The 12,562-nt window shown below is 34.5% G+C and overlaps 1 protein-coding gene across 5 annotated transcripts in view; it reads right to left on the bottom strand.

Moving 5' to 3' along the window:
* SPIRE1 (spire type actin nucleation factor 1) overlaps nt 1–12,562 on the bottom strand; it is a 250,744-nt gene that overhangs the window by 138,037 nt on the left and 100,145 nt on the right. For all 5 annotated transcript variants that reach the window (XR_015554248.1, XM_087438942.1, XM_087438943.1 and 2 more), the window contains one exon: nt 8,481–8,714. Coding sequence is in view for 4 of the 5 variants with exons in the window: in XM_087438942.1 (XP_087295068.1) it covers nt 8,481–8,714 (234 nt within the window). In the remaining variant the exon portion in view is untranslated. The remainder of the gene's footprint in view (nt 1–8,480; nt 8,715–12,562) is intronic.

Raw genomic sequence — 12,562 nt, 5'->3', positions numbered from 1 at the left:
TCATTAATAATATTGCTAGAATCCTAATAAAATTTCTGAAAAATTTCATTAAACACATAGGACCTTGTTATATATTTTCAACAAAACTTGAAATTATCAGTAAAACTTAACTAGATAGATGTGATTAGAAAAAGGCTACAATACTTGCTAACATTTTGAAACATTTTTACTTTTATTTTTTTGTTAAATAAGTTAGCATCTGTATTTTGAAGCAATGCACCAACTAGGAGAAAAATCTTTAATATCAAATCAAAGATGTATGCCAGTAACTCAGAAATTCTATTTATTATCCATTGGCCTTTTACCCTAATTAGTGTCAAGATACTACACAGTAAGAGACCATAAAGTTTTTCCTAAAACTTTTCCTCTCAACACAATTGAGAATACAGTTTTTGTTTAAACTCTAAATTACAAAGCCTTTAGCAATTCAAGTCATCCTTTGTTTAGTGACACATATTGCAATGTGTGTAAATTCTATCACCACAAAAGAGAAAACGGCATAATAAAAATATCTTCTGAGATATTTAGAATTAATGACATCACAGTGCTTTGTTGATAATACTAGACTCCAGTATTTCCCCATGATTTATTCTCAGCTGCTGAAATTCAAATGTTTTAAAAAATATTCAGTTCACAAACAAAGCTTAGAATTTTATTCGCAAAAACCTAAGTAGAATATTATTTTAAACTATAATCAAAATATTTTGCCTATTGGTAATCGTGTATTTGTCATAAGAAATTAATAACTAAAAAAAGAAAAAACTGCACAAAGGTAATGTTCACTAAATTCAGGATCATATTACCAGAATAAATTACTAAATTTTTTGCCTAAATCAGTGAGAAAATTAGCATGTTTCCAGCAATTTCAAAACGCAGAGAACACAACATTCTGAAGTACAGAGAATTACAGTTTCTTTGGAGTCACTCTAATTTGACTGAAGAACAATGTACACCCAACTAACCTATGTTAACAGAGATCTTAATTTAATAACCTACAAGCTCAAACAAACAGTTTGGCTTCCCTTGAATATACTCTATTAAACCTAGGCCAAATTTATACATAAATGAAAATAATAGACTTATTCTGTAGCTGTAATACATGTGCATTTTGAAAACGAAGACATACTCTGCACTGGATTAATCTAGTTTGAAAGCTTGTTCCTATTTTTAATCACATTCTATAGTACTATTCTTTTCTTAAGTTTTTCCCCTGAGGAGTTTTCAAGATAGCATGCAAATTCTGACATTACATGGTAAACTAAAAACCTGATAGTTTTTTATGAGCAGGACTTATTATTTGTAAATTATATCCTTATATTTGCAGAAACATGCCAGATTTTGTTTGAAAGTATGAATTAACACTGAAAACATAACTTATAAAGCCATTCATGGGCAATAACATACTTAATACAGCGATGCTAAAATTTTACAATCTTTTATTTATTATACAAATACTAAAAAACAAGAGGAATGGAATTTCTGAAGCCAAATGGTTTACCCTGAATCACACCATTAACACACTATTTCAAAGCACCAGTTTCTTATTTATCCATATGCCAGTATATGCAGATTTGGGTAGTCTTTTTGGCATTTATTAAAATGAAAATTTCCCATATTGCTACATAACCCACATAATTATAATTTTAAAAACTATATAATAGTCCATCTAGTTGATATACTATTCATTTGTGAGTCACTTATTTCTAGCTTTAGAATAGCATAAATAATGCAGTACACATCTTCATGTATCTATGCAACATTTTCTTCTTTTAAAAATTTTCTCTTTGTACAGAGAACAGACTGGTGGTTGCCAGAGGCAGGGGGTGGGGTGGGCGAAATGAGTGAAGGGGGTCAAAAGGTACAAACTTCCGGTTATAAAATAAATAAGTCCTGGAGTTGTAATGTACAGCATGGTGACTATAGTGAATAACACTGTATTATATATTTGAAAGTTCCTAAGAGAGAGGATCTTAAAAGTTCTCATCACAAGACAAAAAAATTGTAACTATATGTGGCGATGGATGTTAACCAGACTTATTGTGATGATCACTTTGCAATATATACATATATCAAATCATGATGTTGTACACCTGAAACTAATAAAATGTCAATTATATCTCAATTAAAAAAATTATCTCTGAAAAATTTCTAACAATAGTATTACTATGACAAAAGATTATTCTGGATACTTCTACATATTTTAATTTTTTCTATGAAAAATTTCAAACATATACAAAACTAAGTGAACAGTACAATGAATCACCATGTACCCATTACTTAACAATTATCAATTCATGGCCAATCTTGTTCTATCTACATCCTTACCCACTCAAGCCTCACCCTCCAGGATTATTTTATAGCAAATCCAAGATACCTGATTTTCACAGGTAAATATTTCAGCACATATGTCTAAAATACGAGTTTTTAAAAAAAAAAAACCGTGATGCTATCATATCTAAAAACATGAATAATAATTCCTAATGTCATCAACTATAGAGTAAGAGGTCAAATTTTCCTAATTATCTCAAATATACACACACAGTTTTACAATTTCTTTCTTTTAATTGGGATCCGCATGAGGTCCACATATTGTAATTGGTTATTATTTATCAAGTCTATTTAAGTTTTCCCTCCTGCCTCCTCCTTTTTTTAATTTGCAATTTATCTGTTGAAGAAATTACATGATTTGTCCTATAGAATATCCCCACAAGCTGGATTTTGCTGATTGCATCCGTATGGTGTTATCAAATGTTTCTATGCTCCCTAGACTTCCTGTAAATAGATGGATTAGTTAGAGCTAGAGGCTTAATCAGATTGAAGTTTGATTTTTTTTGGCAAGAATGCTTTGTAGGTGGTGGTGTAAACTTCCATCAGGAGGCACATAAAGTCTGTTGGTCTCTTGTGATGCCACAATAATTACTGATATTATTTCTTTTCAATTAGAAGATTACCATTTTGCAGTCTTTCTCATTCTCTTTTCACTTATTATTTGGAATACTTTTTTTTTTTTTTTTTTAAAGATTTTATTTATTTTTTGCCCCCAAAGCCCCAGTAGATAGTTGTATGTCACAGCTGCACACCCTTCTAGTTGCTGTATGTGGGACTCGGCCTCAGGATGGACAGAGAAGTGGTGCCTCGATGCACACCCGGGATCCGAACCCGGGCCGCCAGCATCGCAGCGCGCACACTTAACCACCAAGCCACAGGGCCGGCCCTGGAATACTTTTATAAAAAGAAATCTGTCCAAAACTATTTGGTTACCCTGAGTCGTTGTTTGTATGGAAAAGGCAGAATGAATATTCTTTCTGCTTATTTGCCAATTTTCAAAATAATAAGTTGGTTCCCTAACAACCTCTAAAGGTGACTAACAAGGGTTTTATTTATTTATTTTATTGCAGTAACATTGGTTTATAACGTTACATAAATTTTCAGGTGTGCATCATTACATTTCAATTTCTGTGTAGGTTACATCATGTTCACCACCCAAAAACTAATTACAATCCATCACCACATGCATGTGCCTAATCACCACTTTTGTCCTCCTCCCTGCTCCCTTCCCCCGTCCCCTCTGGTAACCACCAATCCAATCTGTCTCTATGTGATTGTTTGTTGCTGAGGGTTTTATTAATTATCATTTATATGTTCATGGAATTCAGAATATTTGACGTGCAATCCATCACAGCTATTATTTATTTATTTATTTTTGCTGAGAAAGATTTGCCCTGAGCTAACATCTGTTGCCAATCTTCCTCTATTTTGTATGTCAGCTGCCACCAGAGCATGGCCACTGAGAGATGAGTGGTGTAGGTCTGTGCCCGGGAACTGAACCCTGGCCGCCAAAGCAGAGCATGCCAAACTTAACCACTAGGCCACCGAGGCTGGCCTGCACAGCTATTATTCTTATTGATGATCAAATTCTTCCATCTTTGACCAGTGGTAGCCTCTTTGAGTTGGCTTCTGAGTCCTTTTTATACAATTTAGTAATCTTGGATACTCTGCTTTCTGGTATGACAAGATGTTCCATGCTATTTTATACATTTCCTTCCCAGATCTGGAATTAGCCGTTTCTCTAAGGAATCCTGGAATTCTTCTAGTGGGGAGTGGTATTCAGAGAGCATAATCTAGTGGTAGCTGTGTTCATTGCTACTATGTGGTAATTGCTTTCTAGGTGTTTCTATGTGGTTATGTCTCCAATGTGATAACAGTTATGTTCAATTTGCTTTGGATTTGGAAGGAGATTATATTTCTATATTCAATTTTGTTTTATAATTATGTAAAATATTTATATTCTTTCTAAATCAAATCTACAGAATCAAGTATATTCAGAGATGATTAGCTTTAAGGCCTGTGCTAGTTTCCATTCTGTTCCTTTTTCTCTACCTATAGCTAACTTTTTTCCTTTAGTTTATTGTTCCTTTTTTTTTTTAAATATAAGCAAATATTTTTATATATATTCTTATCCATACCATTTCTTAGATAAATGCTAGCATACTACATACACTTTTCTATTATCTTGTTTTTTCAAGTAAACAGTATATCCTAGAGATCTATCCTTAATCCTTTTGATAGCTATATAGTACTCCACTGATTCGCTGTACCATAGTTAATTCAACCATTTCCCTATTAATGGGCATCTGGGATATTTCTAGCCTTTTGTTATTATAAATAGTGAACCATTTTAGACTTTTTAATATACTGTCAAATTATTTTATATAAGAACTGTGTAAATTTACACTGTAGCTATCAACTACTGAGTGAAAAAATTTACCGTAATTTCAAATTTCAACAAAAGTAAATTCTTGCTTGCAAAAGAGCTGCAAATTATATTTCTTTATTTACATTCCCCAATTATTAGGGGGATTGGATTGTATAAGCGAACCAGAATCCACCAGGCTGAGTTCAGTGCCCCTCTCTGTTGTCTCCAAGCATCCCATGTACATGTGTTAGACCACCATTTCCATACGTTCAGACTGTTTATGAGGGTATTACACCTAGAAGAACATCCTCCACATCACAGACATTGCAAATTTATATTTATTACAACAATTTTCTTACAGATGGAAGTAAAGTATCTTAAAGAAAGAAAGCTTATTGCTAATTTGCACAAAGGTAGTGTATGGGCTAGTATGGTCGTACATACCAGGTCTATAATATGTATCTCACTGGGGTTCATTTAACCCCAGTTAAGTTCATCTCAGCAACCTAAGTGCCTGATAGAACACTCAGCACAAAGAAGTCAGACTAACTGCTTACTGAATATTTGAAATGTAAATGAATGCATGAATAAGCTAAGACTTTTACATTAGTCTCAAACGAAGAACTTCGTTCATGAACTATTCTCATATTAATTTTAGTCATTTCTCAAAGACTTTCTAGATCTTACACCACTTCTTTTACTCTTCCTTTCTATTCACTGTCTCACGTCTTACTGTTCCATCATCCTTAACCTTGTCTCTTCAATATTCCTTTCCTACATACTTTACTCTTCATCACCACAGTTTACTTCATGTCTACAATCTCTTTTCTTTTTGACTAATGTTAATTGAATGAATCTTTTCCAGGATATAATTGTAGATACAAAAATAATTTTTAAGTATGATCTTAATACTTCTTGAAAGCCTCCAGTTATATATATTTCTCAAGAAATACTTAAACTGAAAAGAAGATATTTTAGTGTTATATTCTTAATTTAAGGGAAGAACATGTTCTATCTCTGATATAAATTTGTGCCTGCAATTTATTCTGATCTATATGCAGTGGCAAAAAGCCCTGGAATGCTTCGAAAAAATTATGTGTGTGTGTTTATGCATTCCTTGTTTATATTCTGTTTTTCTCCATTACAACTAAGAGCTATAAAGATAGGGACCATTTCGGGGCTGGCCTGGTGGCGCAAGCAGTTAAGTGCTCGCACCCGCTGAGGGGGCCCATGGTTTGCTGGTTCGGATCCCAGGCACGCACTGCTTGGCAAGCCATGCTGTGGCGGTGTCCCATATAAAGTGGAGTAAGATGGGCACAGATGTTAGCCCAGGGCCAGTCTTCCTCAGCCAAAAAAGAGAAGGATTGGCGGATGTTAGCACAAGGCTGATCTCCTCACAAAAAAAAAAAAAGATAGGGACCATTTGCATGTTGTCTACTACCAGCAGAAAAATGCCTGGCATATAGTAAATGCTATTAAATTTTTATTTATGACAAGACTACACTAGATACTTTATACTAATTATGGTATCTAATTTAATCTGCCCCCAAAAATCAGGTAAGTATTATTATTCTCACTTTACATAAGAATAAGGATCACAGGATTACATAATCCAGGGTAACACAGTTGGTACAAAAATGGCAAAATCGGGGTTTCAATCTAAGTCCTACATGATCATAAGCCTCTGAATCTAACCACCATCTACTCTTCCTCTCACTTATTCACTTTCGTGAAGCTGGATAAGTTACATAACTCTCTGAGTCTTAGTTCTTTCATTTGTAAAATGAGTATAAAAATGCCTCTCCAATATACCTCACGGTATCATGAGAAGGGTCAGATAACAATGAGTGTGAAAGCACTTTTCATCTATAACACACAATATTAAAACATACCAAATTAAAAGATTAGTAGGAATAAATGACTATTCAGGGAAAAAGTTACACACTAATGATGTCTTTCTAAGAACTGAAAACAAATTGTCTCCAAGTTCCTAAATATTCTATTATTTATATTATTCAAACTTAGTTTTACATTTCCACTTCCAACAAGAAGAAAGTAGTTATATTTCTTCAGTTAATTCTTGTCTTCTCTTCCAAGAAAGTAAATAAGGAGTCAATTTACTAACTGAAGATTTCAACCCACTAACCAAACCACAAACTCATATGTGTCACATTATATGGCCATGAGCGATGGGTTTTTTGATATTTTAAAATTTCAGTTTACTTGTCAAATGTTTCAGCAATAATTTTTCTTCTCATTTAGCTAAAAGAAACATTCAGAACGTATTGTTATAGATGTGGAAATTTTTAATTGATCGGTTTTGATTAGCATGGAAACAAGAGGTGAGGATATGATATTCTCCAACAAAATTCCTAAGAATGGAATTGGTAAACTTACAGTTTTCCTCTAATCTATAAAACCTGCCTTTCTAAACACCTTTTAACTCTTTATTTTTCATATTATGATAGCAATAAGATAGGTAGGAGGGTAGACACAGTAGCTCAAATTAAAAAATAATAAACAAAATAAAAGTTATCAGTTCAAATTACTGAATGTCCAAGAATTTTTTATAAGTTAACATATTTAACATCACTGAAATAAGAAGTGTAAGATTCCAATGCATCTCTAGCCCTCATCTTCCAAATCTATAGTATAAGAGAGCAGTCTGGCTATGACATCTATCATTCTATTGTTGCCAGAGTTAATTTAATTGATACAGTTGGTTGGGTGGTTCCCTTCCTCCTTCACCACTCCTTGTTCACCCCCGACACACACACTCACTACCAAAAAAGTTAGCTCAGTTTTAGAGGCAGAGTAGTTTTGTTTCTTAACGGAAAACCTTTTACTCTTCAGTTTTTATCACTATTTATCACTGGTCTATAATGGAACAAGTAGGTCATTTGTGGTATGCAGAAAGTTTTATTTGGCCTTTAAGTATGTACGTATATTTTTAAAAATATACCTTAACATCAGAAAATATAATAAAATGTGAAATTTCAATTTGTACATACATGAGGGATTTTAGTTGTATATGCTGTTGATTTAAAATGAGAAGTACTACAAGCACTAAAAGAACTAAAGCATATATCTGAATTTCATAAGAATCATAACTGTACAGTCTCATTCCAGAGTTCCTGAGAGATTTATTATCTGAGAAGGAGCGGGAAGCAGGGCGTGCTGCAATATACCTGAAAAGCACTGCTTTCACAGTTCCTCTCTACTCCCGTCTCTGAAATGCTTTATGATAAGTTGGAAAATAAGTGATATATAGCCAATACTGCTTACAAAATCTAGTAAACATCATATACAAATAACTCTAAACAGAATGCTCTTTTAAGACTAATTTGACAAATCTGCCTTAATGTTAACCTCTGTGCATTCAGTATTGTAGAAATTATGGCCTTCAAGTACACAGGAAAAATTAACTAAGGAGAAAAATTCAATTCAAGCTACAGAATTTGTTTCTTTACATATAAATACCACTGAATAGGTCAAGAAAACAGGAGTCAACTGGAGACATAATACCCAGGCAAGTTGGTGTACAATATGTCATGATAAGGGGCATACAATATCTAAAAGTAGTTTTTTGAGAGTTATGACTCAACCATAAAAGACCACGTTGAGGCTATGAACAAGTCACAGAATCAAGAGTATTTTACTTCCTTATTCATTTCACTTATAACTGAAAGTCTAAGAACTACTGTGAAATACTGAATCACCATTCAGTTTTTTTAAGTGAAATAACTCTTGAAAGAAATAAGTACTATATAAACTGCTGCCTTACCTTCATGACATCTCTATATGATCGGATAGCTGAGACTTTTCTCTTTTCATCTTCTTCATCTTCTAGGCCTTCATCCACAGCCTCATAGCCCTCATCATTGCTACCATCAGCTTCTACCGTGTTGGCCATGCGATCGATGAGCTGTTCCAAGGGAGGGCTTAATTCCCTTTCTTCATTCTCCTTCAAACCATAGTCCAGTGCTTTATAGATAATAATTCCCAAAGACTCAATAACCTAGAAACATTAAAGAAAGTGGTCAATGGATATGACTAAACAGTTTTACAGAACTGCAAGGCATAAAATATTTAGTATGATATTTAAGCTAGGTCTATTCTATTCCATTTCAGAAACGTGACAAGTTAGATTTGAAGAGATATTTAAAAGTTTCATCTATGCATTAAAAAAAAAAATCTCCTATGAAAATTTTTCTGTGATTCTTCAAACCAGTATATAACACAAGTACAAACTCTTTTTATGTTTCCTTAGATTTATACTGTATGCTAAAAATCTATATTCTCCATTTATATAAAATACTAACCAGGTTGATTTTCCACATTTCCAAAAGACATTTTTGAGAACAGACAGAGTTATCAAAGAACATATCCTTTCAGAACTCTTATGCCAATGTTTATCTAATTAGGGATTTCATAGACATACCAAAGATCTGAGAGACTAAAAACTCAGTTATTGGTAGCAGCTAACTTAAGTTTAAACAAAAAATATATTCATATCCATATACACACTGCTCACTGAGTTCTACTCAATTATTAGAAACAAGTATCTCTCATGTGGTGCAAATAAATGAAAGACTTTTACAAACTGTGAACTTGCAATGTAGTGCATAGATAATCCTCTCTAGCACCCCACCTCCACCAGTATTACCTCCTGGGAAATATGAATCTGATTTATGAACAGTGGACATACATCACTGTCTAATATCATCCTGACAAATGTTCCAGGCTTTGGCCAATACAGGGAATTCTACTTTATTCTCAACATTGCCTTTCTTTTCTGCTCAGAAAAATCTCATATAAACAAAACTTTTATTTTATTTTACAATACACATATTTCACCTTAGCCATTTTGGTGCCATTGACACAGGCAATGAAGTCAATGATTTAGGATTAAATTCTAACTTTTACCACTAACCATTTAGGATTAAATTCTGACTTTTACCACTAACAATTTGACTCAGGGCCCATTATTTATTTTAGTCATGATTTTTCTTATCTGTAAAATGGATATCAATGATATCTACATCTCAGGGGATTTTGTTAAGACTAAATGCATTCACTATGCATGGAAGTACCTAATCCGGTACCTGACTTATAATAGCTACTAAATAAATGTTATCTGCCCTCCCTCCCAGCCCCTAGCTCACTCTTTTCCAATGTTTATCTAGTTACCCCCATCTATCTTTCCTTTTCTTTATTCTACTTGTAGTCATAGTCAATGCTGTGTTTAAAAAAAAAAGTTGCTTATATGATATCAAAGAAAAGGAAAAATCATAAGTTTTGAACATGAGTTAAATACAATAGAGTCATTATCTTCACATACTATAGCCCTTAAAAGGATTCATACATTCACTCAAAAAAAATGTCCACAAAATCTTAAATCTACCTTATCAAATGAAATAGTATTTGTTCAACACAAGTTTCAAAGTGAATATAAGGCTTAAAAATTCTCAACTTCTAGTTTTTAAAGAATACTCTTTTTTTCACTCTCTCTGAATGAATTTTCATTGGTTTTTATGGTCTGACCTGGAACTCTAACCACTATTTTCAAAGTTGTTTTGTATGACAATGGATCTTCTAAGTTCCAAGCCAAGTGACTAATTGGTCACCTCTTTTGGTAACCTCCCTTGACATCCCACCACTGTCCACCAATCTGTTCTGTAGAGGGTACCTGTTCTGTCTTCCCCTGGCAGAAGGTACACACTGCCTTCACAGCACTGACATGATCACCACAAGCAGGTGCTACTGAGGACAGGGATTTTAACTATCAGTGCAATATCAGCAGAGTCTGGCATTGTGATGTGCACTCAGTAAAAACTTGTCAAATTGAACCTAGAGCAGTCACTTTAACACTCAGAGCATCATAGCTAGTATAATAAAAATCTTAGATATCAAGAAAAAGTTAAATTATGTTCAGTGTATTCTTCTTAAGGCTGAAAGGGTCTTACTGCAACTATTGTCACTTAGAAATTACACTTAATTGAGAGTCTTACACACTTGGAAGATTCTAACCATCTATATCCCTACTCCTCCTCTAGAGCGGCAGAAATAAAAAAAGAGAAACCACAAAACCACAGCAGATGCCAACACCAACGATGGCTTCCAACCTTAGCAAGAACCCCGGGGCTGCTCAGCAAGCTTTGTTCCTACCCTGCTCACGAATTTACCTCCAGGGGCCATCCCTTCTTCACGAAGGCCATTTTTATACCTTCTTTCTCTCCAACGCCCCTTCTGCCTCTCTAGGTCTCAGCTGATAACTCTCCCTCATACTCTACTGCGAAATAAAAGTCATTAGATGAAAATTCACTCATTTTCCCACTTTCAAATGTATAATCTGGTAAGCATCTACACTTACTTTGCCCTTCCCTCTTTTCACAGTGGAGAAAGTATCTCTCTTCCTATCAAAGGTCAATCCCACCCTCCCTGAACCCTTCACCCTCCTCCAGCCATAATCCCATTTCTGTGCTCCCTTTTTCTAGCAAAACTTCTCAAAAGGGGTGTCTTCATGCTCTGTCTCTCTTTTCTCTCCTTCCATTCACTGTTTAATCCATTCCAATCTGGCATCTAATCTTTTGAAGCCACTGAAACTACATGTAAAATCACAATCTCTGTAAGCCAAAACTAATGAACAATGCCGTCTTCATCCGAAATGGCTGTTCAACAGCCACAGACACAACTGACAATTGTCTTCTGTTCTAAACACTCTGGACTTCTGATTTTCCCTCTCAACTCAGCAGCTACTCCTTCTCAATCTGCCTTAGGTGCCTTCTCTTGTAACTATTTAAATGATGAAGTTCCTCAGAGTTCATGCATTCTACAATCTCTTGCAAAGTGCTTTTATCCATTACCAAGGCTATAAATATGATACGTATTCTGATATTTCCTTAACTTATATTTCTAGCCCAGAGGAACCTGTTGCCTAGGTGGCTATAAGAGCCAAACTGGTCTTCCTTTCCCCAGCCTCTCTACATTTCCATTTGTTTTATACAGTGATGTCAGATTAATCTTTCTGAAGCAGTTTCAAACTATTTAACCTAGCAGTAGTTGAATCTGTTATCAGTCAGGACTAACCAAATGTGTATTAGTCAGGGCTCTCCAGAGAGAACCAATAGGATGTATATATTTACATACAAAGAGATTTATTATGAGGAATTGGTTCATGCAGTCATGGAGACTGATAAGTCCCAGATCTGCAGGGTGGGTCAGCAAACTGGAGACCCAGGAGAGCCACTGGTGTCATTTCCAGTCCAAAGGCCAGCAGGCTCAAGATCCATTAAGAGCCAATATTTCAATTCGACTCAGAAGGCAGGAAAAAAGCCAACATCCCAGTTCAAAAGCTGTCAGGAAAAATTCTGTCTCTTACTCACAGGAGGTCAGCTTTTTGTTCTATTCAGGCCTTCAACTGATTTGATGAGGCCCATCCACATTAGTGAGGGCAATCTGCTTTGCTCAGCCTACCAATTTAAATGTTAATCCCATTCAAAAATACCTTCACAGAAACACCCAGAATAATGTTTGATCAAATATCCGGGCAGCCCATGGCTCAGTCAAGTTGACACATAAAATTAACCATCACAAATCCACCCCTTGTCAACTTAGCACTCATACACATCTCCTTAAATCTTCATCCCTAAAAGAAAACAATAACAAGGTCACAATTCCACCTAACATGATACAACTATCCTGTACAACCAAAAATAACACTAACCTTTTCCCCAGAAAGGGATCAAAATCCTTGAGTGATATTTAGTCTTCTCCTTTGATATCCCATAACTTAAATACTATGATGTAAAGTTAACAATACTTAAATATTATGATATAAAGGCAATACATCTTATGTTATATAAT

This window comes from Ceratotherium simum, chromosome 14, assembly GCF_057802395.1.
Source record: "Ceratotherium simum simum isolate JZ-2026a chromosome 14, ASM5780239v1, whole genome shotgun sequence".
Lineage (NCBI taxonomy): Eukaryota > Metazoa > Chordata > Mammalia > Perissodactyla > Rhinocerotidae > Ceratotherium > Ceratotherium simum.
The sequence above is the reverse complement of the archived record's forward strand: the minus strand, read 5'-3'. Positions and strand labels throughout refer to the sequence as shown.